The 20828-nt window shown below is 39.5% G+C and overlaps 1 protein-coding gene and 1 long non-coding RNA gene across 12 annotated transcripts in view; both read right to left on the bottom strand.

Annotated features, from left to right (window-relative positions):
• Positions 1-854: 854 nt before the first annotated feature.
• LOC148223185 (uncharacterized) lies at positions 855-1950 on the bottom strand. The gene is made up of 2 exons (XR_015804810.1): positions 1810-1950; positions 855-956 (listed from the first exon to the last, which is right to left on the bottom strand). It is a non-coding gene; the product is annotated as an uncharacterized LOC148223185 (long non-coding RNA).
• A 554-nt stretch (positions 1951-2504) lies between these two features.
• Positions 2505-20828, bottom strand: part of PDE1A (phosphodiesterase 1A) — a 144710-nt gene continuing 126386 nt past the window's right edge. For 6 of the 11 annotated variants that reach the window (XM_014880264.2, XM_014880262.2, XM_088167934.1 and 3 more), the window contains 3 exons: positions 11065-11340; positions 5957-6076; positions 2505-5633 (listed from right to left, as the gene is read on the bottom strand). In XM_014880264.2, the coding sequence (XP_014735750.1) occupies positions 6000-6076; positions 11065-11340 (353 nt within the window). In that variant the 3' untranslated portion in view covers positions 2505-5633; positions 5957-5999. The remainder of the gene's footprint in view (positions 5634-5956; positions 6077-11064; positions 11341-20828) is intronic. The other 5 variants (XM_088167938.1, XM_088167937.1, XM_014880266.2 and 2 more) reach the window with 2 other exon arrangements.

Here is a 20828-nt window from a genome sequence, read left to right as displayed (position 1 = left end):
CATTCTAATTATACTGCCATATGTTGCTCTCATCTTTCTTTTTCTCTCCTAATGGGACATAGATTCTCTCTTTTGAATATGTCATTTGTTTATTACATTTATCAAGGGTTTTAACATTATATGGGACTTTTAATTGCTTTTTTAAACACTCAGCAGATTGAATATTAAAAACAGACATGAAGGTCAACTATAAATAATATTTAAATTTCTCATGACATTTTTATTCTCTAATTTACTGGAAATATCAACTCTGTAGTCATGCTCCTGTATCTACCATTTACTTGAAACCACACACGTCTTCCAAAGCAACTCTGGCTGCAGTCACAGTTCTGCCCTACCCCAAACCACCTTGTGCCTAGCAGAATAGGAGTCTTCCCCAGGTGGGAACACTTAAATAAAGATGCATCATGCATTATATTAAAATGTTTGACCCAAATATTCTGCCATTAATTCCAGTTGTGGACTACTGCTGAACCCCAAACAATGAAGGTGAAAGCTCATTTCTGACATGTAAGAAAAATGCAGTTTTCTCTCAAAGCCGAGCAGTCTCAAAGATAAGGAAGTACAATTTCAATAAAAGAATTCAAGATGGCCTAAAGTTAAACACATGCTTTGTACAGAGACATGAGACCCTCAGAGTACCCTGCACTGCAGAAAAAATCCGTAAGCCAGCTGAATACAGAAAAAGCAAGAGACAACCAATTACTCTCCAATTAACAAATTAATTTCTGGGGTAATGACACCATCTCTCTTGGCTTTCATGGAAATGCATCATAGGTGAATTTGACCCTTTGACTCATTGAATTTTGATTGAGATAATAATGTCAGGCTTTATACAAATAATTAGCCAATACTTTCTTGTAACTTGATGTTTATTCATGGTATTATGATACAAGTCTCACAGTCTTTCTTGCAGGTTCAGGAGTGTTGCTTGTAGGTGGCACCAGCATTAGGTCCTATTGGTGATGAGACAGCTTTAAAAGTAGAGTTCAAATAAAAGTGAAGAAAATCCTGCTCTGCTTAACTGTTCCATCTTAAAGCCAAGATTGTACCTACCATTTTGATTTTACCCCTTATTTAGCTGCAACTAATAATGGTTCGTAATAATGACCTATACAGGATGTTGCAAATGCATAAAACTCAAGAACTTTAAAGTTCATGTACTATGTAATCTGTCAGAACAGCTGATTTTACAAAGATATTATCTGTCCAAGTTCAGCTAATGCAAAATTCCCCAACAGTTCTCTATTCAAAGACCAAAAGCAAAGGACTTGCCTAGGCACAAAGAAAGTATTTTGCAGCAAAGCTCAGCCCAAAACAGTGTTATAAGATATTTTTTCCCATTTTTAGAAGAGATTTTTTCTATTTATATCTCCCTGGTTATGACTTTCTTCTTTGTTCCCAGGGGAAAACTTAGATATTCATAATTTGATAAAACTTCTGAATGTTTGCCCTGGGACATGGAAAAGGAGTCTCTGGAGACCCATTAAATACTTAAATGACCAGGAAAGTAAAATTATTCCAGAGAAGTAGCCTAAATGTTTGCATAGTGTTTGACAGAGGACATTCTCTTTTACTCATCGCATTAAATTAATTTCCACTCATTTTTCCATTCTGTTTTTCAAGGATGTGATTTTTTAAAAAATGCTTTAAAAGGGATGCGATCCCATTTCAGACAAACCTTTGTTGCTAAACTGCTGCACACAGAAATCTCTAATCTGCTGCTGGAGAATGTTAGTCATGCTTACATTTTCCTTTCTCATACAATAACTGTATAGTCTGTAAAAAATATGCATTTCAGACACTTACCACTAGTGATCTTGATTTGTTAAATTGAAATTATTTTCATCACAGTAGTTGCTTGTTTGACTTCGGGCATCTCTACAAGAAGGTCCTTTGTGCATGTAGCTCAGGTAGCACCTGGAAAAGAGGAACTGCAAAGAATGTGGTATAAAATAGTTGTCTTGATTTATTTTCATCATGTACCTAGTTAGGATTTGATACTTGTTTGAGCCTATGGAAATCTCTCCATTCATTTTCAATCCAAGTTGAAAGGGGCCCTGTTTCATTGCATTTACATTGAACTTGGATTGTAAAATTTACACCATGCCATGGAGTATCTCTCAAAGTCATACCCTTCCTGAAGAATTATTGCTAACATGTACAGTCCCAGTGGCTCCCTCAATTTCAACCACAGTAAGAATTTTCTTTGTGTAAAAAAATAGTGTATTGGTTATGTTTTCCTTTGTGCAAGGGCTACTTTAATCGTAAAGGCTAAGAATGGAAGATTCACTTAAAGAAATTGTTTTCAAATGTGCTATGAGGATGTGAGTGAGTTTGTGTGGCAAACGGGGACAGTAATGGAAAAATTGTGGAGTCCCAAATGGGTGAAAGGGTTGGAAACGACCATATATGCACTGTCACTTCTCAAAGACAATCATACACAAATGAATAAAAATGCTCCAGGCAATCAAATTTGTAACTAACACTCAGGAGCTTCACAATCCTTGCCCTCAAATCAGATTTATTTGGGAATATCATCATAGGAAATATGGACAAATACAGCAGAATAAAAACACACAGTTGTAGATTGCCTTCTTGAAAATTAAATTAAAAAAAATACTGGCTAGATCATAACCCATAACAATATTACATAATATATCTGTCATATATCTCGAGATAAAAGTACAAAATAAAACTCTTGAGGGCTCCTTTATAGCTACAGCTCCTCAGTGTGCTCAATGCAGGGTACATGCCCAGGATGCTGTGGGAGAGATGCAGATACAAACACCATTTCTTAGGGCCCCATGCAGTGTTTTGGCAGCACAGCCTTACAGGTTTCAGAGATAAAACTACTGCTCAGGGAGAGGCTCTCTCAAGAAGCCTTTCTGCCATATGAACCCAAATTTCACCCAGCCCAAAGCCTTAACCAACACGTGTTGGCTCTACTGGTCTTCTCCATCAAAGAAAATCTCTCCTCATCCAAACAACACACCAAGCTTTGGGTCATGTCCAGGCAAAATCTTGCTAAGAATAAACAAAGGAAGAAAGAAAGAGAATCAGCTGGCATTAACAAAAACTAAGGACTCTTCTTGTATTTCAGTAACATCTACCACAGTGATAAAATCTGAATAAAAATGAGCAAATAGGATTATTTATAGGAAAAATCACTCTTCTATCCTAATGAATGAGATCTGCAGGCAATGAGCACCTCCTGTGAGACCATGAGCTCCTTCTATCTTCTGCAGTGGGAGAGCTTGGTTCTCGCTATGACAACAGGACACTGAGAGCCCCACAGGGTGCTTCAAGTTCTCTGCAGAATCTGTTTTATTTTCTGCTTATATTTCTAGGTGAAGATTTTTGCAGAGTAATAAATCTCAATGGGATAGAGACACAGAAAAAAATTTAACTATGGTAAAAGCCGGAAATTGAAAATACAATATAGAGATTAAATTCTGATTGCTTCAGACTTTCAGTCTCAGTAAATCATAAATTGCCATGTTGAAAAACAGTCAGTAGCAAATATCTAACTAGCCTAGTTTTTAAAGACAGTAGGTGTCTTTTGTTCTTTCCAAATTTCGTGGGAACTATAGATGATCTACTAAAATAAGTTGCTGACTTCTCAGATCTTAATCAAAAAGATTTTCCACTGCCACAGCATATGGCAACTTACGATTAAAAAAAGTCTGATATGACCACTAAATTTCTTCTCTTGTCATAAGGACTATAAGAAGCCATAAGATGGTTTACCTTTTATTACAAAGGAAAAAAAAGAGTCCAACATTCCCAAAAAGGATGCAGAGGTGCACAGAGCAGTCCAGGCTACTAATAATTTGCTCAAACACCAGCAGAGAATATATAAACTCTTAACTCTTAGCAAAAAATATTGATTGCATTATAACATCTATGATACAATTTCATCTGTTAACATTTCATTCGTTAACGGCACTGTACAGAAATTTGTCCATGCTAAATACAAGCCTTGGACCAGATACACAAAACAATTTAAATGTATTTTTTACATCCTATATGCACAAACATTTCTTAAGTTAAAACTATGCATACTACCTATGCATAGCACATATATGGCTTACATATTCAATGACAGGAATTCCACTTTTTGGCATGCCCTTGTCCCAAGGGTCAGAGCTTACACTGTTCCCAGCTCAATTTTGACTGCTCTGCTGTCAGAAAAGAGACAGTCAACAGGTATGGACATGTAAGGGTCCCTCAGCAAAGGTGATTGTTTTATGATTCCTTCTTCAATTGGGCAAAGCGTGCTCTTGTTGAGGTGGAGCCTGACGCCTGCTGAGCTCTGGCTGGATCCCTGAAGCAGCAGATGAGCAGCACACAGGTCCCAATCACCATTGGACAGAGGAGAGTGCCACTGCCTCCACGAGTCCCCTTCAGACCACGGCTGACTAGAAAGACTTTTTGTTCAGTGAGGTAATAACCACGGGGTCCGAAAAGGAGAACAGGGAGTGCAGCCACCTGGGCGCCTACAGCCTGAGCAGGAGCCTGGGAGTTTCCTGGCAGGTCCAGCAGAGGGAAATGAGGTTGGCTGCAGCTGTGTAGGACACCCAGAGGAATCAGGATGGGTCATGTGCAGCTCGAGGGAAGAAGAGATGAAAATGGAGTTTCTTTATGGGCACAGTTTGGGCTGGAGGGCTCATTCTGAGGCTTCTTGCAGAGGTAACTCCCTGTGTGCTGCCGCTGTTGCTGCCCCTCAAAAAGAAACAAACTCTAGCAAAGATGTTGCAGGATGCATGTTGTCACCTTTTCATTTGAGATAAACCATGACATAAGGCCTTGGTGTCACCTTCCAATTCTGTCTGAGAGGCAACAGCATTTCGCTGAAGTGAAGCAATTTTCATGTATTTCTGTTGCTGTCTCTTCCACCCTACAAAACAGTAAGTACCAGCTTCATGGTAGGGCTGACACCACTGCTGATGTCTTTCAAAATATTACAGGATTCAGAATGTTTTAATCTTTAACACCAGACTCTATTCAATTAATTTTAAAGAGATATTTCAAATACTTTCAAATTTGTTCAACACCAGTTCCGTCCATATGGCAGCCACTGCAGTGGGGAAGAATCTTCATTTGCACAGGCTGGTCAGCGTAACTTTGCAACTTCCCTGTACAGTCTACAAAAATTTATTTCCAGATATTTTAAGGAAGCTAACAAGTAGGACTTTTATGGTGCATGCAGCATGATTGCTTGAACAAGTATCTAGAAACACATTTCATTTTGATTTTCCATTTTCATTGGACACCAGCAGCAGTGACACGTAACAGCAATCCCAGGCAGATGACAAACATCATGTTTTCACATGTCTCGTGATTAACTGGAAACGTCTGGTACCAGTGATGCAACAAAGCAAGGTCCAACTTTGGCTGAAAAAATTATTTGGCTAGTTTAAGAAAGCAAAATAGAAGAGGAAATAGCAACACAAAAACAACTGAAATCTTGCGAGTTTTAAGTGCCTTGAGTTACCAGCTCAGGGTTTTACATTTTACATTTTTGAACATTTTGTTCAATCACTCTCCACAGAAAAAGGATGATCCAAAAACAAGTTGACAGATAACAGCCTCTGAGATCATGAGGTAGGAACAGCTAGAGTTCTTTTCTCCTGCAATAGAGGTCAAATGAAAATTCATAAACAAGAGATTTCTGATACTACTACTTTCAATATTCCATACACTTGAATAGAGGATGATTTATCACATGATCATTTAGTCTGACACTAAGGATTCAGAGATTTAAAAGTACTGGTTTTCCCTTCTTTAAATTGATTTTTTTAAGGTGACATTGAAAGTGGGGTATTCTGTGTCTCCACATCAAAATTTTGTAATATAGCACAACTGGGATGGAACAAAGAGGTTAAGAATAGCACTAAGTGAGCCTTTATGGTATAAAACACTCTCTATTAAAAGAAAGAAATGACCAAATTACCTGTCCTGCCTGAAATGTCAGAAGCTTTTAAGAAATAGCAAATCTAGTTCTGTACCAGTGCTTCTGTCTGCTCCGTGGCTTTTACAATATCTTCTGACGTCTTACAGTGTTTAGGCTCACCTGGAAGATAAACAAATATGATTGGGAACCTGAATGAGGAAGTTAACCAAGTCAAGAGAATCTGCACAGCCATAGACAGACAGAATCTACTTCCTCAAGATATTTTAAGGTTAAAATGAGGTTTCAGTCACTGCTTTCTTTAATTGCTTTCTCACCAGAATAAACATCAGCTTGAATTAAATAATTATGGTTTATATACAAGGCAAAAGATAGAATGAAAGCAATAGATCACAGCATGAAACAAAACTGTGAAGACTTTTACATGAGTGTTAATGAAGTGGGTTTGGCTCATTTTTTTCTTCCAGCTTATTGAAAGTCAAAATTCACCCTTTGCAAAGCGCTGTTTAAATCCTCTTTACCATAGGCTTTCAAATCAGAGTCTAAATTTCTCCCAGTTAATGAAAGATGCCAGTGTCAGGTTCTAAAAATCCAGTTCAATCAGATAGCAATGGCACAGAGTAACACAAGCAGCTTTCAAACTAAATGATACAACATGAACCTCAAATCGACAACCATAGAATTAAACTGCTGCTTAAACTATTCCTTCAGTTGCTTTGAATGAGTACAGCTGAGGAATTTATACATTGAGATGGTAGGCAGGTACAGTGTAGCAAACTCACAGTGCTATTTACTAATTACATATAGTAACTACTCAGTTTTATCCACCTGACGAGGGATCCCACCACTAAGAATGCTAAACAGAAAATGTCAAAAAGGAAAAGCATAGAAGTCTCAAAAGTGCTAAAGATGGCCTCTATAAAAATAGAGAGGGGAATACTCTTGAAATCCAGACAACAAAGGTAGAAGTAGCTGAAAGGGAAAGCAGATGATGATTGATCTGAAAGGAAAATTGAAAGATGATGGCGAATTGAAGAAGAGGCTGATGGTTTAGAAAAGAGAATATGAAGAAAGGAAAGAAAACTCAAGAGAACAAGCATGAAGAGAGAAGAAAATTAATACCTATTAATCTGCCATGGCTTCACTGCAGAGGAATAATTGTTACTGATTTCACCCTTGTTTAACTACCTTGAATGGGGGCAGAGTGTGTGCTGCCCACTCTGTAATGCAGCCACAAGCAGATGGGCCATATTCCCCCAAGCAGCATCCTACACCAGCCCTTATTTTACATCAATTTAATGTAGGTGGAATACAGACAACGCATACTTCAAAGGCTTTTAAAGTCTCAAAATTGGAGTAACATTAATTAGAACAAGGAGATCTACAGATCTTTCAGCCTATGGCTCTTTTTGGAAGGATTTAGCAAAACTTCATTAGCATTATTATCCATAAAAACAAAAAAACCAAACCAAACCAACCAACCAACCAAACAAACAAACAAAACAAAAACAAAAAAAAAGAGGGTGGTAAGAAGTATGAAAGTAAAAGCTATTTATCTAAATATTTAGATTTTATACTTGACACTTGAGTTTGTGGAAGCCTTAAAACAAAAGAATTCACAGAATCACAGAATATGCTGAGCTGAAAGGGACCCACAATGATCACTGAGTCCAGCTCCTGGTCTTGCTCAGCATCATTGCCAAGAGTCACATCATGTGCCTGAAAGCCTTATCCAAATGCTTCTTGAGCTTTGCAAGGCTTGGTGCTGTGATCACTGCTCTGGGGAGCCTGTTCTGCTACCCAACCACCCTCTGGTGAAGAACCTTTTTCTAATATCCAACCTAAATCTCCCCTGACACAACTTCAGGCCATTCCCTCTGGTCCTGTCACTGTCACCACAGAGAAGAGATCAGTGCCTGCCTCTCCTCTTCCCCTCACAAGGAAGTTGTGACTGCAGTGAGGTGTCCCCTCAGTCTCCTCTTCTCCATGCTCATAAGACCAAGTGACCTCAGCTGCTCCTCACACAGCTTCTGCTCCAGACCCTTCCCATCCCGTGGCCTCCTCTGGACAGTCTCTAATAGCTTAACATCTTACTTATATTGTGGTATAAATTAAAAAAAGCCTAAACATTAACTTCTAAGGTGTATATAGCTTTTTGTTTGTGCATCAAGGTTTTTTTATGTGATGAAAAATGTAGTTGCTAATGGCTGTTACCTTATAAACCCTATCGTTTTATAAACACATTATTTGCTTTTTTTAATCTAACCTTCCCTCCGCCCTAACCCCATGCACGAACACAGATGCCTTCCCTTAGCCCCAGCATCCTGGCTCACCCCGGGAGCTCTGAGGAAGGAGGCAGCACAGCAGCCTGCTCCTGCTCTGCTCGGGCACAGAGGGCTCCACACCCGCTGGGCTCTGCGGGGCCACTGCAGCACCGAGTGGTCACCAAGCATTGGCATGGCACAGATGATCCCCACTGGCACCTGCAGCACCACAAACCACACTGGCAGGGGCTTGGTGTGGGTCTGCCCACTGCTGTGTAACCTGGTTGTTGCCAAGGGCTCTCACTGACTGCTGGTGATGTTGAATGTGCTGCACACTCGATGGGACCGGGCTCTCCCCTCCTGTCATACAGAATGAAACTACTGGCAATCTGTTTCATCACTGATTTATTATCTCCCTTGCATTTTGATATTAAGGATTAATGCGGCTATCATTACGAGTGAGAAGTTAAGTTTGCCAATTAGCAAACTTATAAATCATTGAAATGTGGAGTTGTTTAATTAAACATAAGCAGTTTTTAAAATTAATGTTCTAATTAATAAATCACTCAGGAGAAAAAGAAAATCATCACTTAAAAAAATCACCTTATAATAGTTTCATTTAATCTTGTACCATTCAATTAAATAAAAGTGAGATGATGGAGAGGAAAAAAGGTATTGTGGAGAAAAACAACATTCAGTCTCAACTGAAGTGGCTGTAAAAGTGACTCTCCAATCTTCCCTTTGCACCAACCTGGACCTAGGGCAGAGCTACTCCTGTCTACAAGCTACACCTAGAAAGAGATGTGATACAAGGAGAAGAAAACAGCCCTCTTTAATTTTTTTTTAAATAGGGAACCCCCTCATCATAGCACATCCAAACATTCATTGACAGTTCCCAAGAATGCACACACATCATCTTCCTGTGTTCCCCAACTCTTATAACTGAATCACAGAAAACTTAAATGGATTTTACACTTTTTATAAATGCAGAACAATGACAGCTAACATATGAAATTTCAACCTGAATAACCATGTTGCTTCTCTTTTTCCTTTCTATCCCACCCTCCCAGCCTTAGCACCCGCAGGTCTCACTTCTCCACCCCGGGGGTCAGCAGGCACTCTGGGCATCCCCTTAGCCTTCCACCCCCCCATCCTCAGTACAGCCACTACAGAAGTAGAGAACTCTTATTCTTGGAAGAAGCATGGAAAGTGCTAATAATCTCCTGACAGATGTATGGTGTCTCCTAGAATACTCAAATAAGCCTAAGGGAAAACGTGTAAGGTCATGTGTTTGCTAGCTTCTGCTTGCTTGAAGCAGCATTCCATCAAAAATGTCTGGCCTGGGTTAAAAGAGCCTTGTCTGGATCCACTGGACATCAACAGAGGTGCAAAAACACTATTAAAAACCTAATGGCTTCTTGCCCAGTTCATAAATTTTGCAGTTTGAAGTTTCAGGCAACAGAGTGAACTAACTGCATGCTGAGTTGTATCTGATCTCTCAAACATCATTTTGTTGGTCAGCTATCTGAAGACCCACAACTACAGCCATACCACAGCTACCTTCTGCCAAGTCTGAAACAGAAAAGATGCAGATTTTCCTACTGCATTCCTCATCCAAGAGATGGGGAACTTCTCTAAGGCACCAAAGTTGAGCTTTAATATAAACCCCGTGTAAAAAATACATGTCAAAAGATAAAATGTCAGTTATTAGACAACTTCAAATGCTGTGAAAATAATTCTAGTGTAAATATTTTGATTTAGGGCCCTAAATTAACCATCTGTTACTTCTGATGGAAAAAACCTGTCAACAATAAAAGCATGGAGCCGTGGAATGTGGAAATCTAGAGTAAGTGGGAGTTCTCCATAAAAAGGTTTTTTGAGAAATATGCCAAGTCATATACTCATGTCTAAGCTAAGTATGATAAGCACTTCAATGCTGCTGCTCAGACAATGCCATACTTCTGGCACAATATTGCAAGGCTTACTGTCATTAAAGCATTAATGAATTTTGCATTTTAAGTAAAAGTGAGGAAAAGAAGTGTCATTATACCCTTGATTATTCTTATTACCCTAACGCCTCAAAGCTTACTCTAACTATAAGCAAACTCAGAACATAAAAAAAATAAAATAAAGATGCACAGTGTCTTCCTCTTCCATTTGATAACACCTATTCTTCATTGCTTAGGCCTGCTGCCCTTGATACTGGGTTGCAATCTCAAGATACGAGACATGGTCATCTTGTGATTAAATACTTAAAAAACACTCTAAAAACATATTCTGACATTTTAGTGGTTTTCTGGCTGCTCCACTTGTCTAGCAGCTACAGTCAAGAGACTGATCTTCCTGATGAAGAGAGTGACACAGTCTCGTGACTACTACAGTCGGCAAATTCCATCTAGATTCCATCTTAGATTCACACTATGTTTGGTACAAAGGGTGTGGTTTACAAAATAACAATCATATTAGTGCCCAAACTAAGGGGAACAAATATCAATAGTGTAATTACTTATTCCAAAACAAAATGTTAGAGAGTTCTGGTTTGAAAATTTACCTTATTCTTCAGGAACAAATGGCTATTTAATTGCAAATATAGATCTTTAAATTATTCTAAAACCATTCTTCAAGTTCCACTAAAATTTTCTAGTAGATCTCAAATAGCTGATATCAAGAAGTTGATATTTGTTTATATGCTTCTATTTGATATTTTAGGATACTACCACTTTCACACAGGCCTGAAGAAACTGTCCTATGCTGGTGGTTTGTACAACACCTGATTTCAATATTTTACATTGCTGTTGATGTTTGACAGGGAGATACCAGACACTGCTGCAGCTTCACCCTGGACAGCTTCATTAGAGTGGCTGGTGCTCTGTGCTGAAGCATTACCATTCAGTGGGTCTGCATTCTGTGTCTCTTGCTGGGCACCGCTGAGATCTTTCTGGTTCGGATCAGAGTTAGTGCATTTTTCTGAGCTGGATTCATCACTCAGAGCAGTGTCGAAAGAGACTACTTGTAGCACGATGGATCTGGGAGGACAGGCTGTACCATCACTTCCCTGACTACTCTCATTTTGTGTCCTTGTTGCCTCTTCCTGTAACTGTGCATCTGTGGAATTTCTGCTTTGGTCTTTTTCCTGTTCACCAACATTTTTCACAAGTTCTTCTACAAAGAGGGAACAAAATAGGTGAATTAGATAAGAAGGATATGCCACAGTTTTTTGATTTCAGAGTAATGACAGATAGAGCTGCATACAGGAACACTGTGAACATCAGTTTCTTTATGAGACCCTGCCCATTGTGTTTAATATGGGTCAGATTTCTGCTCCTGATTGCACAACTGCAGCTGAACCATAGCAGTCCCCTTTCTGGTTTAATATGTACCTCTATTTGGCCATAATACAGAGCAAGGAGCATCACCAGACAACAGTAACCTGAAGGATGGGAGCAGGAGGACCCCTTGCTGCAGGCATATCCCTCTGCAGTGCTGTTTGCCAACACAGGACTAGGAAGAGCAGAACTCAAAAGACAGAGGGCATGGAGGGGAACATCTTGCTGGGGAAGGGGCAGGCATCAGGACTGAGGAGAAGCCCTGAGGGAAATTGGCCTGTCAACCTGGAGAAGTCCAAAACATCAAGTTTGGAACAAGCTATAGGGGTTATGCTTGTGCTGTGCAGTGCTGCTGCCTTTTGGCTAATGGCACAAATAGAATGGGAAGGAACAGATATGTCCCCTGTGCTTCAGGGGACAGCAGCAGCAGGAAAAAATAATGTTTGTGCAAGACTCTAGTGCTTGCTCTATTGCAGAGACTTGGAGAACAGTACAAATGGAATGGCCCAGAGTGAAAGGAGAAAGAAGAGAACAGCACAGAGAAGTGGCTCCAGGAATAACTAGATGAAAAAGAAACAGAGAATGGAAAACTTGATGGCAGGTGAAGGGTCCGACAAAAAATAGATGTAACATCTTCATGGAGGGCCTATTTGTCTTTGTCTATTATAATCTGTATTTCATAAATTTAGAATTTAGAGTATGTACACTAGTATAGAATATACCAAATACAGTCAATTAAAAAAGTTAAAACATTGAAGTTTGAACATGGGCATAAAAATGCTGCATGATATTGCATAAAATTTATAATTTGGATGTTAGAAATTATTAATCAAACACTGAGATCCTTATTGAGTTCAACTGGCAGCTCTCAGAAACTCTGATTGTGAGTGACCAGTGCAAATCCAGACCACAAGTGATTGTACATGACAACTGAAAGATAATCCAGACTGTGAGCACATTTTTATTGCTGCCAGAATTTGGCACCACCTCACTTCTCTAAATCCAGAGAAAAGTTCTTCCTGAAGTACAATTTGGTTTATGAAATAGGATGGAAGGGAACACCTTCAAACCTGAGTTGATGTGCAGAAGCATGTAGTGGTTAATTTCCTTTTTTGTCATTTATACTTTCCAGTATACCTTCTCTTAAAATCAAGAACTTAAAATTTGAGCAGTTCCTACATTGTTAAACCATTTTTTCCAAAACTTTAGAGTCCTGCTGGGTTTGGATTCCAAATCTTCTGAAATTTGGACAGGTAGTGTTTTTCTACAGACTTCAATGTAGCTCTTACAAAGAAGAGGTTGGGCTAAAACCATTGAGAAATATGTATATGGAACTTGATGCATGTTCAATCTAGAGACGTTATTTAAAGCATTTGCCACTCATGATATAACCTACCTACATAAAGCTTTTTTTTTCCTAAGAAAGTGATTTATATGCCATGTTCACTTCCAAATGGCACAACTACAGCATTTTTCCTTAGCTTCATAAAAAACCCCAAGGAAATTCAAGGATAAAATATTTCACATGCTGTTCAGATGGATCAGTAAGTTAAAAAAAGCAAAGCTGATTTAAGAGCACACATAAAACTGTAATATTAATGTAGCTCATGTTGGTGAGAGATTTTTTAACCAAAAAGCAGTAAGAAGAGAGTATTTTTCTCCCTGATGTTGTTTTAGGACTCTTCTAGCCAGAATTCAGGTGTATCTTGGTGTAACTGGATGGCTGACCATTTCATTCTCATATGAGAAAGCTCAGAATATTCATACATGCAAAATCCACTATAATTTTTTGTTTATAGAGCTGAAAACCCAACTCAAAATTGTTCTCATTCACTCCCTTACAAACTTAAACTGACAAATGAAGATAAAGAGTTTAATCATAACAACTCAGATGGCTTGTTCTTGACCTATGTCATGATGGTCTCCAATTTCAATGACTGCCCTTGAGATGATCTCCAATTTGTCTGTTTAAACCAGAGCCAAACTCTAATTTGGGACTAACTGATAGATGGAGCTTTGAAATGAAGTATCTCTGCACCAAGATACACTTGGTAATACACCAGATAAAAGTTGTGCCTTTTGCATTCAAACTAGTGTGAGCCCACAGGACCAGCACCAAGAGTGGCTGCTGGGAGTGACTGAGACTGAGCAGCCTCAAGTACAAAATCCTCTGTGATGATGTCACCAAGGGTCATTAAGACCCCCCCTTCCTCTGTTTTTTAGTATTAAGTCTCTCACCTGCTGACTCTATGTTCTGACTTGCTTTGCTCCACTCAGCTTTAATCCACTGCTAGAAAGATGAAAAATACTGGGTTCATATGGTTCAGCCACTTGTGGAATATGCTGAATGTGCTGGAAAAATAACGATTTATGCTTTCTGTAATAGATAATAATTGTACTCTATATATGCAGGACCTTTATATTGCATATAATACTTGGAATTCGCTAAATTTCTGCTCTCCTAGATCACGCTGATGAAACAGAATAATCTAGCAATCCAAATGAGACTGAGACTCAGACAGTGACCAAATAACTAGAATTCAAGCAGGGCACTGCTAAGTTAACCCTACCAGTGTAAGAGAAATGGAGCTGGCATGATGTCTGACCCCCACTACTGCACAGGAAGAATTGCAATAAATACTGTGGCAGTCTCTGCCTCCAGCCAGCTACAAAATGCTGGGACCCTCTGAGGCAGTGGGCCAGGCTGCTGCCCCTCACCCTGCACTGGGCTTCTGGGAAGAGCAAGCTCCCCCTTCCTATGGTCACATTACCATGGCCAGCCAGAGATGGAAATGGAGTATGTTAAATGAACCAGGTAACTGGCATTTGCAACAGTCTCAATATTCGATAAGAATAAACAGATCAGTAAGATATAAAAGATTAAATGACTATCCATCTTGGTCCTCAGAAAACTTTTGGGTTTTGGGGTGTGTCAGTTAGGCCCAGAAGAGCTCAGAGATGGTGACAGCCATTCAGATAAAGGCAGGAGTACATTGTGCAGTGCAGTCAGCTCAGGGTATTGTTGTTGTCACTTTACTGGCTTTTCTCTCTCTGTTTTAACTTGGCAAAAGTGCCAGCAACCAGGCCTGTTTCTGTATTTTTCAGCTGTTGGGTTTGTTTTCTTCACAAGAATCCAAGTGTTATCAGCAAAATTTATGTGAATTCCTCTATAAAATAAATGGCTTCTCCTAATTGGTCTGTTGGGGTGACTTGAGTTTATCCCTCTGCTCTGCATTTCTGTGCAGTTTCTGAAATCCTGCCTTAAAATACAGTTCTTTATGAGAAGGAACAATGGCATCTGACACATTAACATGATAGAAATGGTGTCTTTCTGCCCTTGTATTCAGGCTGGACTATTGGCAAAATAACTGTAATACAATATTTTCTTTGGAAAACTGGCAGGACTCGTAAGGCAACAGCCAAATTTCAGAATAGCTGAAAAATTCTGGTACTCAGTAATTTTGTATTTGAAGAAAATGTGTTAACTAGTGAAGGCAACTTCTTTCCTCTCTTCTTTTAATTATATTATAGTCTTCAATGTCACTAGGGTTTTTTGTTTTTTCACTTAACAGGTGTCAGAAAATTTAATTGATTTCTTTAAGTTCTTTTTTTTTTATTGTTTGCTGGAGTGAATGGGAGCACTGAATCCCTATCAGTCCAATGAAAGACTACAATGTCCATGAAACACTAAAACCGTCACAAGACTCAATCTCTAGGTCCCAGCTGCAGGACTCTGTAGTGTCACCAAAGCACCACAGAGGCCCTGGAGGTTGTGTATTATCCACTACAACACTGCTTTCCACCTGCCCTGTTTGTTACTCCCTATGTGTGCAGAAACACTTTCAGGACATGGTCCAAGTGGTGAGGAAGCTTTGCTACATTTTGGAACTTTCTCTTCTGTATATGTCCATAAACTTTATTTTCCTCATCTTTCTGTAGTACACAAAAGAGAATTCAACTGCTATGACCTGCACAGTACATGACTTACAAATCACCTTGCTGTTTACAGCAACTGCATCACTAGAGCATGTCTTGATTTAACAGGAATGGAGAGGAAAAACACAAAAGCCATGTGCAAGCAGGACATCTCAAACCAGCTAATGGCAGTGACTGTAAGCCCCAGTAAAACAAATATCTGCTCAATCACACTGCTGTTTTCATTGGCTGTGTGGAATATAAGCTACAATTCCTTACCCTTACAGAAAGACAAGATGACATGAAAGTTTTAACAATAAGAAAACTACTGAATTAGAGAGGAAAGCTGTTAATCTTCACTGAGAATTAAATTATTTGAGGACTCAGTAATGAAGAATGCTGCTGGATGTTATGGAATCTCTATGTATACTACGACAAACTTCTATTTCTAGGTTTGTCTGCCTTTTTTTACCGTAAAACAAAAGTCCAGAAAGCAGTGACAAAATAATGAAACCAGGACAACATGGGAAGGAAATGTACCTTTCTAGAAGACAGGTTCTCACATCAGTCATTTTAAAGAGAAAATGAAAAGACCAGGACAGAGCAAAATTTTGCAGAGAATGAGAGGACTGATCCCGCAGCCTCTGGAATCACCAAGTAAGTTAAAAGACATGTCCAAAAGCTCCCAAACAATGATGATTCTCCCCAACCAACCTGCCATTTTCAAACCCAAGAAAATATTGCAGTAACCCACAGATTTATTTAGATACTGATTCCTTCCACTTTCAGCTCCTCATGCAAATTTCATCAGTTATAGGAGTACATAAAACCACTTCAAACCATGTAATCCATGTTATAATTTAATGTTATAGCATTATGTCATCTAGAAAAAGTAACAGAGACAAAATTATTTAATTAAATCAAAACTTTTCACTAAAGGATTTGGCTAAAAGTAATTTGTGAGTTTATGGTCCTAGGGTTGTTACCTCCACCTTTTATTGCTCTTTTGCTGTTTAGCTGTAAGCACAGGGGCTTGAATGCTGGAACTTTTGGGACAGGAAGGGACACGCTGCTGTGAGCCTGCTAGAGGGAAAAGGTGCTTTGAGTGATGTAGACTGTCATGTGCAGAGATCAGCTCTCTGCTGTGTACTCCAGGGAGATATAAAACAGGTTCCATTATTAGGTCAGTAACCATTCCTTAGTCTGTGATTTACCAAGTATTGCCAATACCGAACATTTCTTCCTACTCTTAGCTCAACCCACTCCTTGCACTTACTCAGACCATACCGAAAAATTCTCATTTTCCCACTTAACACATTTCTGAATTAGCTCAAAAACTGCTTATGACCTAAGCATTTTAGCACTGCAATTAGAATCACTGTCACTGGCACTAGATGGGACTCCTTTAGCCTCCTGAATTGATTATTTTCCAACAGATTAAAACTGTCCATTAGGGTAGATTTCATGTGCCAAGCTGTCAGTCAGTTTCTGTGACTGTCACACACATCCTCCCACAGCCCGCCCTTCCTAGCGGCTGCTAAGTCACATTAACATGCTATCAGATCATCACTCTCAGATTTTCACATTTCAGCAGCTGCTACTCTCTTCTTGTTACCGAGTCTGCAGAGAAAATCTTTCAGACAAAATGGAACTGAACCCTGTGGTTATTGTGACTGGAAGTACGCAGAACTGAAAGTGCCCGAGGGGAGCCTGCAGGTACCATGCACAGGTCTTTCAGAAGAGACATTTGTTATTCAAAATTGCTGCCCCTGGGGGGAAAGAAAAAGCTGATCTCCACTCCAAAGATGCAATAGTTGTTATTTTGTCATATTTTTACCACCAAAATTAAGCAGAGGCCAGTGTGAGAGACTCGTTCATCCTCATGCATTTTTTTCATCCCACCTTGATGAGGTCAGTGATCCCAGGCACTTTGGAGCCATGTGGCCCAGTGCACTGCCAGAAGTGTTGAGGACATTTGTCACTGACGTCTTTCCATACAGATAATGCAAACTTGGGTCAGGTCCTGTAACTCTTAATTCTTTAGAAGACTCACATAAGCAAGATGAAAACAATAAGTTTGTTCTACAACTGCTGTTGTATTATGCTGAAGATGGGCCCATTTGATTGGCAGCTGGACCTTTGGTGTGTTGTTCTGCATACCCTTGGTGTTGGTATATGACCTCAGGTGAGTGTCCTGAGCTGCCTGTGCCTCTTTCTGCACATTATAAACAGAAAATAATGATACTTTTTTATCCCTGTAACTTAATTTACCATGATATCTACTGAAGAGATTAAAGCATGTAAATCAGCAAGCATGATTACTAGTCTGTATCCTTACATTCTGTTAAGAGCACCTGAGCTTGCCAAGCACAGACCAACTTTATTAGTAAATCTTTGGAACATTTTTACAGAACTAAGTATGAATAAAGGAATAAACATCGTATTTTCAAAATTTTAAATAACTGTATTACAATTATGATCTAAGAAGTGCACAGTGAAGGATCTTACATAATAGTTAAATCTTTCCCAACAAATTTTGTGTTTCTCACAGCTTTCTCAGTAGGTCAGTAACTTCCAGACCTTAAAATCCACTAGAACACATGTTCTCTAATGAAAGAACCTCTCAGATACATCTGAGCACATTTACTGTCCATTTGCTACAATACAATAATTGCAAACAGCAGCAGCCATCATCAAGTACACCTCAAAAAAAACACAGGATGCAGTGGTATCTTTATCACTGTGTTGAGTCGAACAGAGACAGATTATCTGGTGATTGGGGCTTGGAATATTAATTAAACATCAAGGCTTTCAAATTAGAATCCCAGATGTTTGATCATTATGGTAATTCCCTGTTAACAGCATTCCCTGGAAGGCCTGAGAAACATTCCTCTAATTCTCCAGTGGTGAAAGGTTGAAGACCCTTAGGCTATAGAGCACTGAGCTCTACTGCATCAATTACACAAGACATGGCCTTTTTAGCAAAGTGGAGCCATCCTATTTACTGAGCCTTCTGTTAGTGAAGCTTTCAAACAGCTGCCTAGGTAGATAAACACTTTCCTTACTAACAAGGGCCTTTCCAAAAACAAAGCACGCTGCTCCTTGCACAGGCTGCTTGCTCTGAATCAAGTCTCATCAGCAACTATCTTTTCAGGGAGAGGTAGCACCAGCATCTCCAGGAAAGCTTCCCTGTCAAAACACTGTCAGTGAGAATTAGTCTTTTCCTCTGGACTGCCTGGCACAGGAGTCAGACCATCTTCTCTGGCTCTTGCTAAGGGAGCTCCAGCTGAGCTGCCTCCCATCAGTGCTACATGCCTAACCTTATCCTGAAAAGCTGGCATGAGTTCAGGTCATCCTCGTGGAATGTTCCTAGGTTCCTTTTTCTACTCCTTGTCTATCTGTAGTACTACATTTTATAGAGACAACTTCTCCTGAGCCTGTGAACTAAACTGGGAACAATATCTGGCGTTTGCAGAGCCCATTGACAGGAATGCAGATGGCTCCTTTAGCAGCACGAGCTCTGTTTGTCATAGTCAGCTCAGGAAGTGTTGGAAGATCTGCCCTGAGAGCCAGCCTGTTTACTACCACAACACGGTGCTCATACATGTGACCTCCTCAGTGCACTCAGCAATCTGTGACTTGCCATAAATTATCCAGCTAGGAGCACTTCTTTCACCTGGCACTGATCTCTCTGATATCTCTTCTCTAAGTACATGCTCCTACTAACAAATGAATAAAACACAACTTCATACATATGCCCAAAGATTTTTCATCAAGCATGGAGTCAGAGAAGGTAGCATGAGATCTAGACAGTATGGGACTAATCATCTGAAGTTCAAGGGCTCAGGTTATTCACCTACAAGCTTAGTCAAATGTGGTTAATCTGAAAAGAATTTCAAGTGGAAGGGGGATGTACTGCAATATTTTTTATTCTTTACTAGATGTTCATTTTGCACAGCCTGATTGAGGATTTTCAGCCTTTGCAAGGGTATGGCTTCTGAGCAGATACACTGGACCAGTTGAAGACTCCCTTTTCCATTAAGTGACAAGGATTACTTGCTCCCTCAGAAAGTGTTCTATAGAAGGCTACTGTTACTTAACAAAAATATTTTACAGCAGTCCTTAGGGCCCACGAATGGACTCTGGATGCAGACATTCCATTCCAAACGAATGGAAAATATAACTTCCACAAAACCTATATAATCCACCCCACAGCTGTTAATTTTAAAAACCATCTTACTATCTGTTTACTAACAAAATATAAATGTGTACTCAAAAGAATTTACATTATTCACAAAGTTTCCTCTACAGGCTAATCAGGCACCCTGAAAATCTCTCTGCCATGCTCCAGTCAACTGCAGACGTTGCTGCAAGTAGCCTCTTTGTGGCAGCAGATTTCTATAAATCTTTTTCTCACTGAGTGGTTCAAAAAAACAGATTCAGCCACAATCACACAGAGACAATATTGTTAATCAGGCTCTGGCCCCAACACCAGCTATTTTCACTTACTCATTAGTAGCTTCCCTAATGTATGTTTTACTTCAATTCCATAATTCTGTTCAGGAAGTACTTAGACATGCTTCACTACTGAAGTTGATGGAAGAAAAGGAGGTTAGGACAACCACAACTTCAATAAATCCATGGAGCCTTGAACATTAACATCTCTGTCAGAGTACAAAGCATACCCAGAGTTTCCTGGATTTTGCTGGGCCTCACGTTGATATTGACTGCAACCTTACCCAAAATAATTTTTAAATCTCTTGCTGCAAGTAGTTTTGTGTTTTCAATGTCTGTCAACAGTCGAGTAAAACTGGGCTAAATATATCAGTAATTTATAGAGCACAACAAAGCACTGGGAATGAAGGGGAAGCAGTGCCCTTTGAAGCACTGTACACCTCCAGACCAACATGCCAAAAAGTTGATGCACCAGAATCAAACAGGTTGGTTCTGTGTAACTGGAAATGGCAAACTTCCAGATAACAAGTTCTCCATTACACCACACTGAAGGACCTTTCATGTCACCAGCTCAGGGCTGCTTGATTTCTGCAGGCTGTAGCTAAGTGGCCTTGGGCATGCTGGTGGTCTTCTATTGCTACTGACCACTGCAAATTAGCAGTTTTTTCCTTTCAACCAGCCATTATTAGTTGGGCAACACCAAAGGAAGCAATTGGTTATATAAAGCTTCTCGTGAAGAAGGGACAATACTAATGGAATCCTCTCCTCAGATGTCACTTCCACCTGACTCTTTCAAACCATTGTCACAAAAGATGTATGGAAGCTTATTCTTAATATCCACCTAATGAGAATATTCATTTCCAATTTACTAAAGCACTAAATTAGATTTTATCACTGTTCAGCACTGTTTTTCTGTCTTGTCTGACACCTCTTTGGGAAAAAAGATGCTGATTT

This window comes from Sturnus vulgaris, chromosome 7 (assembly GCF_052056855.1).
Source record: "Sturnus vulgaris isolate bStuVul1 chromosome 7, bStuVul1.hap1, whole genome shotgun sequence".
Classification (NCBI taxonomy): domain Eukaryota; kingdom Metazoa; phylum Chordata; class Aves; order Passeriformes; family Sturnidae; genus Sturnus; species Sturnus vulgaris.
The sequence above is the reverse complement of the archived record's forward strand: the minus strand, read 5'-3'. Positions and strand labels throughout refer to the sequence as shown.